The sequence below is a fragment of the Geosmithia morbida genome, assembly GCF_012550715.1.
Source record: "Geosmithia morbida isolate 1262 chromosome Unknown scaffold_5, whole genome shotgun sequence".
NCBI classification, from domain to species: Eukaryota; Fungi; Ascomycota; class Sordariomycetes; order Hypocreales; family Bionectriaceae; genus Geosmithia; species Geosmithia morbida.
In genome coordinates this window covers 352,432-370,697 of record NW_023336192.1, presented here as the reverse complement: position 1 = coordinate 370,697, position 18,266 = coordinate 352,432, and the positions used below count along the sequence as shown (strand labels likewise).

The following is an 18,266-nucleotide window of genomic DNA, read 5'->3' as shown; positions in this document are numbered from 1 at the left end:
CTCTTCCAAACCCGGACTCTGCATCCCATCAAATCAATAGTAAGATCGTGACGCGCCCCAATCTCACACCCACAAAACTACACGAATCCATCCGTACGGCCTCCCGGTTCGCGCCCGCTGCTCGTACCTTTCTTCTCCCCTTCACATGGTACTCCAGCTTGCTTCACGCCTGCCTCCAGCCTGAAACGATGAGGTCCGGGGGCATGGCTTCGGCCTCGTGGCGCCGCACCCCGATGATGGCGGTGCTGGTCGTCGTGGCCCTGTTCTTCGCCCTGGTCGCCGCCAAGGACGAACCCAAGGTTTCTATCAGCAAGTTCGATCATCCGCCTCTCGGCCTCAGCTACTTTGAGGACAGCAACGTTGTCGTCTTCCACGATGTCGAAGAGGCCAGCATCTACCGCTCCGACGATGCTGGCGCCAGCTGGACTCAGGTCCGTGACATCCCACGTGGCGAGGCCATGCTCCTCGTCATGCACAAGTTCGAGCCCACGACAGCCTTCGTCCTGACCGAGAGCAACTACCTGTACAAGACAACCGACCGGGGCGACAGCTGGTCCAAGCTGTACGCCGGCACCACCCCGAGCGCTTTCCAGCCCGAGCCCCTCGTCTTCCATGCCCGAGACCCCGCCCGGATAATCCTCAACGGGATGAGGTGCGAGGGAATCTTCTGCAACGAAGAGTCTGTATACACCACCGACGGCTTCAAGACTGTCGAGCTGCTGCGCGGCCTGACTGCTGGCTGCTGGTGGGCCAAGTCGTCCAGGGAATTCACCACCGGCGACGATGAGAAGGACAGGTCGCGCACCATGTGCATCGTCATGGAGCCCTTCTCCAGCTTCAAGGAGGACCAGAGGCTGCACATTTCCGACTCCTTCTTTGCCGAGGTCAAGGGCGGCATCGACGAGTTCGAGCCCAGCCTCGACACCGACAAGGCCGTCGATGGCGTCATCAGCATGGGCATCGTCAAGGGTTACCTCCTCGTGGCCACGGCATCGCTGTACAGCGACGAGATGGCCCTCTACGTCTCCGATGACTCCATCCGCTGGCACCGAGCCATGTTCCCTACCGACGACAGCCACGACCACTCTCACCAGATCAACCAAAATGCCTACACCATCCTCGAGGGCACCAACTATAGCATCCAGGTGGACGTCATGACGTCGCACCCCTCGCGCCCCATGGGCGTCCTGTTCACCAGCAACTCCAACGGCACCTACTTTACCGAGAACGTCCCCTACACGAACCGCAACGAGAGGGGCCACGTCGACTTTGAGAAGCTCACCGGCATCCAGGGCGTCTATCTCGTCAACGTCGTCAACAATCCCGATGAGGTAGAGACGGGAAAGGAGAAGGAGGTTGTCTCCAGAATCACCTTTGACGATGGCCGGTCGTTCGAGCCCCTGCTCACCAAGGACAACGACACCCTCCACCTACACTCTTCGACGGAGCTGAACAACGTCGGGAGGGTCTTCTCCAGCCTCGCACCCGGCATCGTCATGGGCAACGGAAACACGGGCAAGGAGCTTGGAGCCTTTGACGATTCCGACCTGTACGTGTCCGATGACGCCGGGTTGACGTGGTCAAAGGCCTTGGAGGGACCCCACAAGTACGAGTTCGGCGACACCGGATCGATCCTGGTGGCCGTGGGCAGCAAGGAGAAGGAGGCCGCCGACAAGTTCTCCTATTCCCTAAACCACGGCGAGGACTGGAAGGAGGTCAAGTTCCCCAACGACGTAAAGATCAAGCCCTACATCCTCACCACGACGCAGGACTCTACCAGCACCAAGTTCCTGCTCCTCGGCGAGAGCGGCGGCACCTACCACATGGTCTCCATCGACTTTGACGGCCTGCACGAGCGTACCTGCAAGGACAGCGACATGGAGGACTGGCACGCCCGCGTTGACGAGGACGGCAAGGCGACCTGCGTCATGGGGCACAAGCAGACGTACCGCCGACGCAAGAAGGACGCCGAGTGCTTCATCATGAGCGGCTTCAGAGATCCAGTTCCCATCATCGAGGATTGCGAATGCACGGACCAGGACTTTGAGTGTGACTACAACTTCCAACGCGACCTGGACGACAGCAGCAGATGCAACCAGGTCGGTCCTGCCATCAAGCCGGATGGCGTCTGCAAGGACGGGAAGGGCGGCACCTACAAGGGCACGTCGGGTTGGCGCCTCATCCCAGGCAATACGTGCAAGAGAGGCAAAGGCGAGCAGAAGGACAGCGAGATCGAGCGTAACTGCACCGACGGGGGCTCCAGCCCCGGCGGCCCCGGCAACCCCGGCAGCCCCGACGGCCCCGGAAGCCCCAGCAACGGCGAGGTGTCCTCGTCCAAACCCTTCAACTTCGACACCAACCTGTACGATTTCGAGAAGATCTATCTCGAAAAGGCCGGTTCCAGCTCCGTGGACGACGAGACCGTCATCGCCCGCCCCGCCGAGAACGAGGGTAACGGCCGCTTCAAGGTCGGCAAGGACATCTGGATGACCAACGATCACGGCAAGAGCTGGAACCTCATCCTCGAAGGCAAGGGCGTGAGGGGCATCCACCATCACCAACGCTTCAAGGAGGTCGTCTTCTTCACCACCGACGACAAGACGGTCTACTACACCATCGACCGCGGCCGCAGCTTCCACAGCTTCGAGGCGCCTACGGACCCCGGCGACTTCCCCTTCAGCTTCCACCCGGACAACAAGGATTGGCTGATCTGGGTGGGCAAGCAGTGCGACGAGAAGGGCGACTCGTGCACTCAGGATGCATCCCTCTCGACCGACCGCGGCGATAACTGGAGGACCATCGTCCGCTCCGCCAGGAAGTGCGAGTTCACCGGCCACTCGGCCTTCAAGTTCCGCCCCTCCAAGCAGATCGTCTGCCACGCCCACGAGGAGGAGGGCGTCGACTCGCCCATGACGATCGTCACCAGCAACGACTTCTTCCTGGAGGACCGGTCCGAGTTCAGGGGCGAGGTCATGGACTTCGCCACCATGAGCGAGTTCATCGTCCTGGCCGGCAGGGACTCGGAGACGGACGAGCTCCGCGCCTACTCCAGCCTGGACGGCAAGCTCTTCGAGCCAGCGCACTTCCCGCACGGCTTCCAGGAGAAGCACGCCGGCGAGTACACGGTGCTGGACAGCTCGACGCACGCCGTCAACCTGTTCGTGCTGAGCGAGCCCGGTGCGGACCGCCAGTACGGCTCCATCGTCAAGAGCAACTCGAACGGCACGTCGTACGTCCTCAGCGCGGCCAACGTCAACTGCGACGATCAGACGTTTGTCGACTTCGAGAAGGTGCCGGGGCTGGAGGGCGTGACGCTCATCAACGTGGTGACGAACGCGGACGAGAAGAAGGACAAGACGAAGGAGCTGCAGACCAAGATCTCGCACAACGACGGCGCCGAGTGGGGCTATCTCGCGCCGCCCGAGAAGGACGCGGACGGCAAGGCGTACGGGTGCCGGTCGTCGGCGGGCGACAAGTCGTGCGCTCTGCACCTGCACCACTACACGGAGCGCGACGACAAGCGGCGGACGTTTGCGGCGAGCACGGCCGTCGGCCTCCTGTTCGGCGTGGGCAACGTCGGATCCAAGCTCGGCCCCATCGAGGAGGCCGACACGTTCATGTCCACCGACGGCGGCATCTCCTGGGCCGGCGTGAAGAAGGGACACTGGACGTGGCAGTACGGCGACCAGGGCTCCATCATCGTGCTGGTGCAGCGCGCGACGGCCAGGAACAAGGTCAAGACGCGGTCCGTGTCGTACTCGCTCGACGAAGGTCGCACGTGGCACGACTACCAGTTCACCGACGAGGAGGTGACGGTACTGGACATCACGACGGTCAGGACCGGCAGCTCGCGCAACTTCCTGCTGTGGTACAGGTCAGATGACGGCAAGGCGATGGCGGTCAACCTCGACTTCAGCGGCTTCGCCGACCGCCCCTGCCAGCTGGTCGAGGGCGACGAGGCCGCGTCGGACTACTACCTCTGGTCGCCCAAGCACCCGCTCCAGGCGAACGGCTGCCTGTTCGGCCACGTTGCCAAGTACCTCCGCAGGAAGCCCGAGGCCAGGTGCTACAACGAGCAGAACCTCCAGAGGCTGTACGGGTACGAGAACTGCGCCTGCACCCGACAGGACTACGAATGGTACGTATACAGCGCCTCCCCGTCCTGGCCCATCCCATCCTGCGCTGCTTCTCTCCCGTGGACGTCGCTGACACACTGACACATCGGCAGCGCCTACAACTTCGAGCTCGACAGCCACGGTCAGTGCTGGCTCGTGCCGGGCCTGGAGCCGCAGTCGGGCAAGGACTGGTGCGCCGAGCACGGCAACGAGACGTCGTGGTTCGAGCCGACGGGCTACCGCAGGGTGCCGCTGTCGACGTGCGTGGGCGGCAACGAGCTGGACAAGACGTCGGAGGAGCACGCGTGCGCCGGGTACGAGGAGGAGTTCAGGAGGAAGCACAGGACGTCCGGGGCGGCCATCCTGCTCGCGGTGGTGGTGCCGCTGGGCCTGGCGGCCTCGATAGGCTGGTACGTCTACCGCAACTGGAACAGGAGCTTCGGACAGATCCGGCTGGGTGAGACGTCGGCCCAGTCGACCTTTGACAGCGACCGGCCCTGGGTCAAATACCCGGTCATCGCCGTCTCGGCGGTGGCGGCGGTGGCGGCCTCGACCCCCCTGCTCCTGGGCAGCCTCTGGAGGATGGCCCGGGGATCGTACGAGAAGATGCGCGGCGGCGGCGGCGGCAGCAGCTCCGGCGGCGGCCACGGCGGACGGCAGAGCTGGTTCAGCGGCGGCGGCGGCGGCGGGCTCAGGAGGTTCACGACCAGGGACTCGTTCGCCCGGGCTAGGGGGGATTACTCCGTGGTCGACGATGATGAGGGTGAGCTTCTCGGCGAGGATAGTGACGAGGAGGCGTAGATTAAGTATCTGTCCATTTTTGTTTTGTTTTTGTTTTTGTTTTATTTATGTCTCGTTCTTTTTTCCTCGTCATTCCCTGTCTCTCTCTGTTTCCACCCACCGAGGATATGAAGCATACTGCTCGACATTATTTTACCATTGTATGAAGAGAGGGGAGAAGTGTCAACGATATAGAAGGAAGGGGGAGGGGGAGGGGGAGTTTGTCTTTTCTTCTTTTCTTTTCTTCCTGTTTTTTTCACTCTTGTTATTCTCTGTTAGTTGCCATGGAGAGATGTCGGTATGGAATTTTTTTCCTGAGTTTTCCAAAAAAAAAAAAAAAAAACCAATGTATCTATGATATTATGCTGGTAAATTTGTGATATCCTCTCGAAGTCGAAGAATCATGTTTTACTGTAGAGCAGATATGGTGATGGCATCTATTACTGTAGGGAAATAAGAGAAGAGGAGGAAGGGGAAGCGTAACTGTTGGTTCGTCTTTCTTCCTTTTTCGTCACCTCACGATATCACAGGTGCATCAGCTCCTTCTTTCAGGAAGAGCCTTTGCGTTTGTGATGATCGATATGTTGTATTGTTCTAGGATGACTCTCATCGTGATGTTTGTATGCGAGTATGTTTGCCAAAGTCATCCTGAGGCAACAACCTCGGTCCCGGATTATCCCTTCTTCCGGTTGTATTTGGCTGTTTGATGCAAACACGTACAAACAGTAACCTTTTTTACAACTTGCATATCGCGAAACACGGTTGTGCACACACAATGTACTCGAACTCGCAAGAAAGGGGAAAAGGGAAAGAGAAAGAGATGTGGTGTATGACGGATGGTCCGGCAGACCTGCTATGATGATGATGATGATTAGCTGCCATTTGGAATACGGGGGGAGGGGAGGTCGTGGGGTATCATATATGCAGGCGTCGAGTGATGCGGTGATACACTACGCTCCGGGGAAGTAAGAGTAAAGAGAAGAAGAAGAAAAAAGAGGGGAAAAAAGAAGAAAAAAACGATAGTTGGAGAAAATGTCGAAAACCAAGAAAAAGGAAAGGGTAGTCAGGTCGTACGAAGAAAAAAAAAGAAGTTTTATTTTCATGTTGATCTCTTATCATGGGTGTGGGTGATTTTCTGTCTCAGATTCTTCTCTCAGCGGGCGTGTCTGACAAGTGACAACTTACGTCTCACAGGGCCGGGGCACAATCTTGAAGGTATTGTGACACGAGTAACATGATTCTATGAGAAGAGATCAAGGGGGAAGAAAGAAAGGGGGGGGAAAATAATAGAATAGAAAAATCGTCAGCTGAGTAGGTAAGGAGTATTATATCACATGCAAGTGGCTATATCATTGCATAGAATCTCTCGATAGTGACCCGTAGAGTACAGATATTATATATATGTATATTATATATATGTATATTATATATCTGTATATAATATATATATATATATATATATTATATATAAGAGGATGTATATGTGTGTAGGTGACTTGTGATATTACAGACTCTTCAATCTTCTCTTCTTTAACATGGCTTCTTTTTCACATTTATATATTTACATATTTAATTCTCTTTAAATATCAACACGCAGAGCATGTACGGGTGAGTATACATGTGCAGAGTGACCGTGATGCTCTACGAGTACATATATGTCCTCATCTGATATTGATACATGGCCCCCTCCCTCAAGACTTATGCAATCCTCCCTTCATGTCAATCAAGGTCGCATGCAAGTAGAGTGCGACGCGAGGGAGGGAGGGGGGAGAGGTGAAGAACGGGTAGGATGTTCTAACGACCAAGAGGGAAAGAAGAATAGGGTACAAGCATAGAAGAGTCATGGAATGGCGAGAGCCCAAGTGGTCGTGAATGTGTCAATATATATATATACATTGGAAAAGAATAGAATACATATATATATAAAAGAAGAATATCGGGTATCGAAAAGAAGGAATCTTTCTTGAAAAAAAAAGAAGAAAACCCCCCCCCCCCCATTATAATAGAAATGAAGAAGAAGAAAAGGCTTGCGTAGATGGAGAAACCGGGGGAAGAAGCGACGAAGAAAAAAGAAGAGAACCAAATAGATGCCACGCTGAAAAACAAGGCCAATGTCGTCAGATACATATATATATATATATAAAAAGGACGGTGAAGAGAATTTTTGGAGGGGGGAAGGCCATGATGGGAAGACGATGGTCGAGTCAGCTAGGGCTAGACCCGCAACACCTTCTTCCAGATACGCTTGACAACTCCGCCATCTGTCGCGTCCTCCTTCATCATCTCCTGGTCGAAAGCGTCGAAACGCTTCTCCATGCTCTCCTTGATGTTGCCGAAATCGAGGTCCTCCGATCCGCCGTGGACGGTGCTGGGCACGCGCGGCCGGTCGGCAACGGACAGGATGCTCTTGCGGGCCGCCGGCGCTTCCGTCTGAGGAGGCTGCCGATGGTTCTGCCGGTTCCGGTTCCGATTCCGGTTCTGATCCTGATCCTGCCACGCGTACAGGACGTCGTCGCCGTAGGCTCGCAGGTCGGGTCTCGTCAGCGTCATGCGCACCGTCATCTCGCGGCACTGGCCGGGCGAGTGCAGGCGCTTGACCGCGCCGGCCGGGGGCGGGGGTGACGACGAAGACGACAGCTCGGGATCCGCGCACAGCCGGGGCGACACCATCGGCTTGCTGTGCGCCGCGGGGGGCGTCTTGGGTGAGTCTGAGTCGCTGACGGTGCTGTGCGTCGACGAGCCGTCGTCGTCGTCGTCGTTGTCATTGTTGTTGTCATTGTTGTTGTTGTTGTTTTTGCTGCTGTTGTTTTTGTTGTCGTTGTCGTTATTGTCTTCATTGCCATCACTTCTGGCCAGGTTGGGAACGAGTGGTGCTGGCTTCTTGACGTCCTTGATACCGCCGGCTGTCTTGGCTTCCGCCTCTGCTGTCAGGGAGGGGAAGCCGTATTCGAGAGCTTCGTCAAACTTGGTCGGCGAGGTGACGTACTCGCGGAGCGTCAACCGAGCTCCCGGGTCCTGGTAGTGCGTCGCAACGGCGTCGATGGGCGTCGACACCTGACGGGCATGCTGCTGCTGCTGCTGCTGCTGCTGCTGGTGGTGGGTCTGCAGCTGCGGCTGCTTCGCCGATGCCAGGGACAGAGCCCTGGACATCCTGCGGCCGTTGCCCGACGTCCTCAGCAGCATCTGGCTGGGTGACCGCTTGAGAGGTGGGGGTGAGGCGGTGATGGTGGTGGTAGTGCCGATGATGGCGGCGACGCCTCCGCCGCCGCCGTCACCTGCCGCCGTCGCGGTGTCCTTCGTCCCCGGTCGGCTGCCGACCGAGGGGCGTGAGAGGGGGAACTTGTTGCCGAGCGAGAGACGGCGACGGTTGGGCGTGCGCCGGGAGGACCTGCCACCGCCGTCGGGGGATGACGGCATCTTACCGGCCCCGACGCCGACGCTCCGGCTGCCGACGTCCTGTGCGAGGTTGCCGAAACCCAGGCTCAGGTCCAGGTCATTGCTCTCGTCAAGCCACCGTAAGCTCTCGTAGAAGGCGGATGATTCGGGCTCGAGGGCCGTTGCGGCCTGGTGCGGGGCCATGCTGCCGCTGCTGGTAGGGTGTTGTGGATGGATGGTTGAGACCGTAGGCCGGGACGAACGCAGGGGTTGCCGCTTCGAGAGGTGAGAGAGAGAGAGGGAGAGAGAGAGGGGAAGAGCGTTCTGCTCTGCTCATATAGCACACACAATGTTGCAAGAAAGAGCGTCGCTTCTGAAGCGACCCTCTCTGTGTTTCTTTCTTCCCTCCCGCCTTGTTTGTTGTGACTGTTATTTGGGGGGGGGGGGGGGGGAGGAACCTGGGCGACAAGTTTGTCTCTGAGTTGGCGCGCGGGATGTTGTACGGAGTGATTATATGTCTCTGTGACGATGTCTGGTCGGAATTGCGCAGGTCTTTCGAGAATAATAGAAGAGAATCAGAGAGATTGGGAGAGGGAGAGACAATCGGTGAGAGGGAGAGAGAGAGAGAGAGAGAGAGAGAGAGAGAGAGAGAGAGAGAGATAGGACAGGAGTCAAGAGGAGACACCCAAGAGGTTATTAGTATAAACTCTGGCCAAGCTTCATGCCGTAAAACGCGTCGAGTTTACTCGATTCGAGAGGGAGGAGTGCGATTGAGGGTGTGACGGTATCGATGTACTTGTACTCGTACTTGTGTGTACTGGAGACTTGTCATAAGAAAGTTTTACAAATAATACTTCTGATCGATGCCGAGAAAAAAAAAAGGTGAGGATAGTCGGGTAGGGAGTCGATCCTCAGCGAAAGATAAATAGATAAATAGATAAATAGATTAAAAAACGAATGGAGGTGGGCAATGTCTCAGAATTAGGAACGCAAGACAAGAAGAGGAAGAGAAGGAAGAGAAGGAAGAGAAGAGAGAGATCGAGAAGGTCGCCGTCTCCCCGAGCCCCAGCCCAGGGGGAAAGGCCTCTCTCTCTCTCTCTCGCTCACTGCATACGAGTACGGATGCATACGGAATATATGGATAGTCATCATAATATCCATAATATCCATTACCCATGATACATGGGAGGACGCCACTTCTGGGAACCCTGTAAGGAGAAGAAGGGTGGTACGTCTGTACAAGAGTAGTAGGCTTCGCATACTGGTAGACCGGTATGGTAGATTCTGTTACACGGTAGGCTGATGGACCGGTAGACTTGTTAACTGGTAGACTTGCCAACCTTGTCGGCTGTGCTCGTACTCGTAGGCGGGCGGAGTGCAGAGGTACGAGTAAACCCCAAGCACAGCCGTGCTCAGGGACGCGATGCCACACACACACACACACACACGTACGTCCCCACCAAGATCCCAGGATTGCTGTGGATATCGGGCGGAGAGTCGAACGGTGAGTGGACGCTAGGCCCCCAGGGGTCAAGGATTGAGAAGCGGGTACGCTTGACGTCTGGCGTCCCATCCTGGGCCATCCAGGATCGTCCAGAGGCCCGTCCAGGGGCCGTCCAGGGCCGTCCAGGGTCGTCCTCGCTCCATCAGATCATCAGCAGAGAGGGGGAAGTTGAGAGGACTGATCTGTAATCTGTACCGATGTACAGGTTACAGACTCATAGTGGACCGGCGGCCGAGAGGACCCCCCCTCTCCCTTCCTGGTGCCCTTTTCTTCCCATTTCCCATCTGCCAATCTGCCATCTGCCATTTGGTGTTATGCATTGAGCTGAGGCCTCATCTCTACGGAGTCGCATGATAGATAAGTCTTAGCATAGATTCACAGAGCCTAGGGAATGATCTCCCCTGACCCGAGAGACTCTCCGGTCTGGCTGGCCCAGACCGAGGAGGGGGGGAGGGGCGGAGGAGGGACGGCTCATTCGTCCTCCGCGCCTCTCTGCTGCCACCATTCTCCGTACTCGGTCGCTTGGTATTATTACTCTGCCCCGAATCGAATCCACTCGGCATCGCCACCTGACGTATCATGGGCTCATGGTACCTCGGTCCCGGCTCGACGGGCAGGGGGGCGGAGAGGGCTTGGGTCCCAGCGTCCCCAGCATCCCAGCAATATCCCAGTGCTGTGGTGGTCTGGCCCCCTGTGATGATGATGATGATGTTGTTGTTGTTCTTGTTGTCGTTGTAACTCATCGTACTGGCATCCCCGTAGATGAGCATGTTCTGGGGAATGTCGACGGGATTGGATCGGGAGTGATGCTGCTTCGCGACAAAAAAAAAAAAAAAAAAAAGCTACCGAGATCAGTCATAGGTGATGGCTCACAACATTCGACGGGAACCACAACAACAATCTTGACAGCCATCCACATCACGGTCCCTCCCTCGTGGTTCGTGCCGGCACAAGACCCCGGACGCTCGTCCATGGTGCCACGGCTACCACTACAGCAGCAGCACTGATGGACTCGGTAAACCAGAACCAAGACCACTGCTAGCCGTCCAATCCTGCTGTGTCTTCGGGCCCCGTCACCCCGGTGCACCGGACAGGTTGATGCCGGCTTGGACTTGTGCCAATGGCCATCCGCACCTGAGCTGCTAGCTGCTAGCTGTTGGTATCGATCGATACCTGTGTAATATGTACGTCGAGTAGTCTGTATACTCGTAGGCGATATGCACACCCATCAGACTCGTGGCCCGCCGTCGAATCATGGAGGAGCGCCCCAGCACCAATGTGACGACGGGACGCATGCGACGTGCTTCGTGCTGCGGTGCTAGCAGACTCTAGTGCCGACCAGCCCTCGTAACGCGCTCGATAATGTTTGCAGGCGAGGCACGCCTCCCACGAGTTTCATCACACGCCATGTGCATACATGTATATATGTATGCAGTAGGTAGCATGGACAGGGGCCACCCACATGCGAGTTAACCCCTCCAGTCATCGACGGCTGACATGCTCGACTCGTTTAATCCTGCAGGTAACGGTGCATGGAGTGTTTTCCTTCTTTTTCCTCTCTCTCTCTCTCTCTCTCTCTCTCTCTCTCTCTCTGTCCCTCTCACTGTCCCTCTCTCATTACTCTCCTCCTCGCCTCGCTCCCCCCCCCGTGTGTGTGTGTTGTCTTGTCGGTCGCTGCAAGGGGAGACAGCAGAGTGAGCCAGCAAGCAGGAAGCCCGAGACACACGGCTAGCCTAGACCCCGCCTCTTGCAGGAAAGCCCTGCTGGTGTTCCTGGATTGTCCCCTCTCCACCCCCTGGTCCTCCACTCCCTCCCTGGTCCTCCTTTCCGCAGGCTCGTAGTAAGGTTGGCTGTATGTATTATTACCTGGAGTAGAGATGATATCCCTCCCCACAGGCGTCAGAGCTGTTGGCGTCTCGCACGTGCCCCGTTGATGGAGCGTTTCCTTTTTTTTTTTTTTTTTTTTTCTCATCCCGTCTTTCTCTCTTCACTGCCCGTGCGATCCGTCAATGGTTACCGGTGCGGCAATAACGGTGCGTGACGGCGTCAATTCCTTTCAATACATTGCCGACCATCATATCGCTTTGCAGGGAGGCAATATTGGGACGTGACGTGCTGGCCAACCGAGTGGACCGTTGCAGACGTGACGATTGGAGACGGTGTCGGGGCCTGAGCGGCATTATACATATACATATACATATATATATATATGTATGTATGTATGCATGTATGTATGTATGCATGTATGTATGCACATTGCCAGCAGCCTTCACGTCTTCTCAGCACAGCTTCCCTCCATGACAGGGCAGCGGCTTGCGGCAGAACGGAGGCTGCAGGCGATGTTCATCTTCTTCTCTTCTCTTCTCTCACGCCCTCTCTCACGCTCCCCTTCTGCACCTCCTTCCCGTTCTCTCGTAGCGTCGTCGATGGGAAGAGAGGGGATGGCCGTAAGACGCCACTGACTGTGGCCAGCAAGTCCCACCTCGATGATGGATGCTGCACCATGGAAGCTCCGCGCAGCCTCCTTTCCGAGGTTTCAGGGATGGCGCCGGCTGCTCATCTTGCGCGTTTCGATCGATGAGTCAGGTGCATGTCCCCATGTCAGAGGGAAGGAACGACAGTGTAAAACTATAATACAATCTGGAAGGAACGACCTGCCGTTCTTCAGGAAGCGGAGATGCGGCTCCCTGTCATGCACACGTACTTGCACTGTACATACACTGTGCATTCTGGTCTATCGAATCCATCATGACACGCACTGTGGACAGTGTGGATTTTCATGATATCGTACAGTACTGCAGAATACAGAGTACTGATTCATGTAGTCCAATACGACGGATTCCCACAGCATCGATAGATGACGCCCATTGTGTTTCTGTATACATACATATATATATATATATACATATATATAATACATACATAATCTAAACGAAACCGGTTAAAAAAAGAAAAAAGAACAAAATTGAAAAAAGAAATCCCGAGCGAATCAATCGTCCATGAATAGTCGAATCTTGTTTTTTTTTTGGCTCTAAACTGTGGCCTGTCAGAGCGGCAGCACCGCATGTACATGTGGTATATAATCAATACAGCCAGCCCATCCGGCCTCTCGGTTCATGACGAGACATCTGAACCCCAGCCGTTTCTGCCGTGCGACGGTATTCGATAGATAGTATGGCTAACCTTATACACTTATCCATACCCACTAATCCATCATTCGATACTCTCTCCCATCACGGTAGGGTTTCTGCTAGTACTCCTTGACTTCGTTCGCCCTCGCTTCAAGCTTGCTGGCGCTCCCGCTATTTCCGCCATGAGTGGATTTACGTAGTAAGATTATCCCAATGTCTTGGAGGGGAATAAGACAACCCTTTTCTTCAACTTCTTAGCTTTCTCCATAATAGCTGTTCATGTGTCGAAAAGAAAAAAAAAAGAACCCCTTTTCTACATGTAGTGTGGTACTATGCAGGTAGCCGGCCGTCCATCGTACGGTGCAAGCCACCTTTCAGTTGAAACCGTATCCGTTGAGAATGTACGTTTTAAAAAAGTGAAAAAAGGTTACTAGATCTTCAAGGTTTGTCCCGTCCGTCTTCGATGTTTCTTGCCTCTGATACCTTCTCAGATGTACATGTGTAGGTTCTGCACAGTTCAAACCTCCCTCTCGCCTCCCTGGATGTAGGAGGCCTCGACAAGGAACCCGATGGTGAAGTTGATGTGCTTGGCCGCAGCATCCCACATGATAGTGCCGATCGTCTGATCGGGACAGTCAGTATCCGGTCAACTCACGAAGAAAAAGAAGAAAAAAGAAGAAAAGGGGGGAGGGGGAGAGCTCACATCATTAATTGCGTGAACGTACGGGCTCATATAAAAAAATATCGATCAGATCCTCGAACGAGAACGCGGCAGCTGTGCAGAGAGAAGAAGGAGAGAGGCAATGTCAGTCACAATACATCACCCCTCTGACTTTTATATATGTATATATTCGGGAGCCGAACTCACGGAAACCGTTGGAATCGGCTGGAGCATGATCAGAACAGGCATATCCGCAGCCCCCCCCCCGGTTGGGTGCTCGGCCCGTACATTCGGTGACGAGAAGCTTGACGTAGTCGTCGAGACCGGGGGGTCAGTGCAGTCGGTCACGATGGCCGGAGTGCCGCTGGGCGAGCACCCCGTCATAACCCCCCTGGTCGACGTAGCCGATGACGGGCTTGGACTCGGACCTGGGCCTGCAGTCGGCCCACACGTCGCCCGGGGCACGGTCAGACGGCTGGCCACTTGTCGGGTCGAGGTGGCAGCCGATAGTTACCTTCTCATCATGTCAGTACACGTGATCTCAGAAGTTGTAATCATGTGTGTGAGAGAGAGAGAGTGTGTGTGAGAGAGAGTGTGTGTGTGTGTGTGCATGTGTGTGTGAGGGTAAACACGATAGATACGCCCCGGAAACTCACCCGAGTCATTGTTGCTTCCGGGGAGATGAGCAGTGATGGACTGCTACTCGGAATCCCTGTGCTCGATCTGCTCCGCCGCGATGGCCGGATGGACAGCTTCCCGGGGTACTGCTGGGCATGACTGGTTCTTGGCGTCGAGAACCTGCGGGTCCTGGATGTTCGGTCACGTCCAGGCATCGGCCCGTGTTGAACTTGGAGCCGGCGACCATGCTGTGACGTGTAGTTTTATTTATTTATTTACCTGCACATCTATTCACGAGACGTACATGGATGAGCTGAACCGACCCCGTATCGTGCGTGCGTGTCTCAGAAGTACGAGATGCTGCAATCGGGATATCCGAAACTTCCAATCGCCATCTTGCGACTGCCGCTATTCTATCCCCCCAGAGATTGTGCCTTGGCTCGAGAGCCAGACCGACCGACTTCTCGAGAGGCCAGCATACCGGAACGATGCCCTCCATCCGAACAGGCTCCGATCATCATGTCATCGACCCGCTTCCGCACAGCCCTCCTTCTGACCGCACCGCCAGGCTTGCACGCGGTAACCTGGTGAAGATGGCCGTCGCCGACATGGCCTAGCACGGGTGGCCTCTGTGACGATTGCCCGCTGTGTCGAGTGATAGTATAGCTCCGGGTAGATAGATCCGGGCCCATCTGATGGATAACGATCCTACTATTTCATGATGATACCGCATGACCGCACTCGCAGCCTCTAGGCTTAGCCGCAGTGATTCATCTGTCAAGTGCTGACAAAGGACAGAGGATAGTCAGGGAAGTGTCAAGCCACCAAGTCATATCAAGTCATATCAAGCCACATCCAGCCACACCTAAGAAGGATATCAGGAGATCATCAAGAAAGATTCAGTCAAGGTTCAAGGAAGTACAAAGATGATCACGAGCAAGTCAAAGGCATCATAGATAAGATTCTAGAACCAGGATAAAGAGCTAGCAGAGAAGCTGCTAGGAAGAAAGAAGATAGAGATGAATGGTTATAAAGTTGACCCTAAAGTTGACCTTAAATCTCTTTCCTGTCGCTTAACTGCAAGACTTCATCACTTTCTCTATTGTTTCATTCATGTCCTTGGCAGATTCATCTCTCCTATTTCTTCTATAAGAAGAGAGAAACCGTTAGAGCTTGCATCGTGAGTTCCCGTCGCACCGACACTCCTCCGGCCACTAGTCCTTCCCACATCACCACCAAGGCTCAAGAAAGACAGAGACAATCTCCTAGAATCCTAGAGGACACAGAGCATGAGGTATGAGCGTACAGGTGGTAATTCTCTGCATGATTATTATTCCGTAGCAATAAGACACCTGCCTTGTTCTTAGACTTGCGGGCGGTCAACCCGGTCTTGCGGATTCTCCGGACGGCCGCTCGGACGGGGTGCCCGGTACATTTGCAGACAAGGAAGACCGGCAGGGGAGCCCTTGCTCGTGCAGGGAACCAAGAACTTTTTTTTCTTCTTCCTATTCTTTTCCTTTCCATACTCTCCGAGTGGCTTCCAGAGTAATGCGTCCTGTTATGAAAAATTGGGAAACTCTTCTTTTTATCTTATAGACATGTATACATATATCCTTTCTATGTTTATCAGGTAGATGCGCCCCGTTTCCCCTTCACGATTTTTATTTTTTATTGTTTTTATATATATAAAAATACCCACCTAAGCGGATATGGGTCAATCTATGGCTACTGCGTGTATACATGAGCATGAAATAATATAAACCATCGAAAAAAGAGTGAAGAGCCGAAAAGAATGTGGAATCAAGGACTCGAACTGATCGAAAAGGGAAAAGAAGATGAAGAGAGAAAGAGAGGCATGAGCTTTAGTGATAAAGAAATGAGTTATCAAAAAGAAGAGGAGAGAAAGGCTGATTCTAGAAGAAGAGAAGGAAGAAGAGAGCGATGATGGTGATGCTCTGAATACATTACTGACCCGCCTCGGCAGACAACCTCTCCTCTCGTGCCCTTCTCCACTCATCACCCCATACCCACTCGACCCAGACGAGCGGGGAGAAGATGACGAGGATGGCGGTGACGATGAGGAAGGCGTTCCTGATCTCGACGGCGTCGATGAGGGGCTGGATGACACTGACGCCGCCCGCGCCGAGGAGGCACCTGCACAGGTTGTTGAGGGCGGTGGCGCTGGTGGGCGACTTTCGGAAGGAGTCGATGAGCATGGTGGAGTTCATGTTGAAGATGGCGGTGGCGGAGAAGGCGATGAAGAACTGCAGGCCGAGCGGGGCGGCGAGGTTGCCTCTGTAGCCCTCGTCGAGGTCGTTGAACTCGTAGCTGGGGCCGTAGAGGGCCGTGGTGGTGATGAGGGCGGCGCTGAAGTAGGGCATCGTGCGCATGCGGGCGCGCACGAACGGGAAGTCGGCGCGGCCCGAGACCTCGACATCGGCGTCCAGCCCGTTGCGCAGCCGGTACTTGGCCTCGGCCGACCGGAAGCTCCGGTCCAGCAGCCAGCCCGTGACCAGCGACCCGGCCACGCAGCCCATGCCGTTGGGGAGGAAGCACAGGCCCAGCTCCCACTGCTTCAGGTACGGGTGCCCGTGCAGGAGCGACGTCGTTGTCGACGACGTCACCATGCTCCACGCCGTGTAGGCCAGGGACCCCCACGCCAGGAGAACGAAGACATCCTTCTGCGCGATGATGGCCATGGGCGTGAAGACGGAGAGGAGCGTCAGGCGCGGCCTGCCTGGCTTCTCCCCGTCCATGGACCGCTTCTCGTCCGGTTGCTGTGGGGACGGCTGCGAAGGGTCCTTGAGGATGTAGTAGATGAAGGGCTTGCTGATGCCCGTCAGCGGTCGGTTGCCGTCGCCGACGATGCCCTCGTGCGTCTCGGGGAGGAAGAAGACCAGGGCCAGCAGGACGATGGTGCTCATGACGAAGAGGAGCCAGAAGATGCTCTTGAAGCCCCATTGATTGTTGAGTAGACCGCCGATGATGGGTCCGATTGCTTGCCCGCTCATGCTATATCGTGACAAGAACAGGAACAGCAGTGGTCAGCAAAGAATCACAAGTGAGAGAGAGAGAGGGAGAGAGAGACAGATAGAGAGAGAGAGAGAGAAGAGAAGAGAGATGGAGCGTACCGAAGTCCTGCATTTGTCCCCATGAAGCCACCACGCTCCTCGGGTGTGGCAATGTCCGAGATGACACCGGAGCTGATACTGATGGTTGCGGCCGATCCGGCCGCCTGCAGACCTCTGAGGACCATGAGGGTGGCAAAGTCGGGCACGAAGGCCAGGGCCAGGTTGGCGGCCGTGTAGATGAGCAGGGTGGCGGCGAAGGCGATCCGTCGGCCGTAGGTGTCGGAGAAGACGGCCAGCAGCGAGGGCGCGACGCCCTGGACGACCATGTAGACGGTGACGGTGAGGGCGATGAGGCTGGTGCTCACGCCCAGGTCCCTCGATATGGAGTCGATGGCGGGGAAGTAGATGTTGGACGAGAGGGGGGAGAAGGAGCCGGCCAGGGAGACGAAGACGACAATGTTCCACTTGTACTGCCTGGACATGGAGGCGTGAGCTCGCTGCCTGGCATCATCTCCCGTGCCCAGACGCTCGACCAGCTTGGGCGCCGACTCGGAGTCGGCCACGGCCTCGGGCCTTGTGCCGTCCAGCAACGAGGAATCAGACGATCCGGCGGAACTGGTGGGCGGTAATACCTGCCGTGTCGTCACGGAGACGGAAGACGCCTCTAAGCTCTTCTTCATATCCGCGTATGTATGTGATGCTATCTCCCGGCTCTTCTTTCCTCCTTCTTCTCTTGTTCAGTCTCTGGGATGTATTTACATATGCGATAGGTGACAACGAGGCAAAAGGGAATGGTATGGCTATGACATGGAGCTACAACTCATCTATCATAGAGAGAAGAGAGAGAGAAGGGATCAAGAAGGAAAGGAAGGTACGGGGGCAAGGCCCCCCGTTATTATACTTGAGAGAGAGGGGGGAAACTTGTTTCTCTCTCCTCCCCTAGCAACATATATAGGGCAGGGAGAGAGAGGATCTCTCTCTCTCTCTCTCTCTCTCTCTCTCTCTCTCTCT

At 55.4% G+C, this 18,266-nt stretch overlaps 4 protein-coding genes across 4 annotated transcripts; 1 reads left to right on the top strand and 3 right to left on the bottom strand.

Moving 5' to 3' along the window:
- Nucleotides 1–188: 188 nt before the first annotated feature.
- On the top strand, nt 189–4,916 carry GMORB2_6126 (VPS10; the record flags this gene model as incomplete). Its single annotated transcript, XM_035468096.1, has 2 exons — nt 189–4,138; nt 4,229–4,916. The coding sequence occupies 2 exons, from the start codon at nt 189–191 to the stop codon at nt 4,914–4,916; spliced, it is 4,638 nt and encodes a 1,545-aa protein (XP_035322077.1).
- A 2,193-nt stretch (nt 4,917–7,109) lies between these two features.
- On the bottom strand, nt 7,110–9,530 carry GMORB2_6125 (uncharacterized protein; the record flags this gene model as incomplete). The annotated part of the gene is made up of 2 exons (XM_035468095.1): nt 7,110–8,484; nt 9,511–9,530. The coding sequence occupies 2 exons, from the start codon at nt 9,528–9,530 to the stop codon at nt 7,110–7,112; spliced, it is 1,395 nt and encodes a 464-aa protein (XP_035322076.1).
- Nucleotides 9,531–13,422: 3,892 nt separating this feature from the next.
- Nucleotides 13,423–14,431, bottom strand: GMORB2_6124 (uncharacterized protein; the record flags this gene model as incomplete). Its single annotated transcript, XM_035468094.1, has 5 exons — nt 13,423–13,527; nt 13,631–13,680; nt 13,774–13,791; nt 13,915–14,080; nt 14,264–14,431. The coding sequence occupies 5 exons, from the start codon at nt 14,429–14,431 to the stop codon at nt 13,423–13,425; spliced, it is 507 nt and encodes a 168-aa protein (XP_035322075.1).
- A 1,717-nt stretch (nt 14,432–16,148) lies between these two features.
- Nucleotides 16,149–17,869, bottom strand: GMORB2_6123 (Sugar (and other) transporter; the record flags this gene model as incomplete). Its single annotated transcript, XM_035468093.1, has 2 exons — nt 16,149–17,196; nt 17,316–17,869. Coding segments are annotated over 2 exons (1,602 nt in total), but the record flags the coding sequence as incomplete, so codon positions are not given.
- Nucleotides 17,870–18,266: the final 397 nt, after the last annotated feature.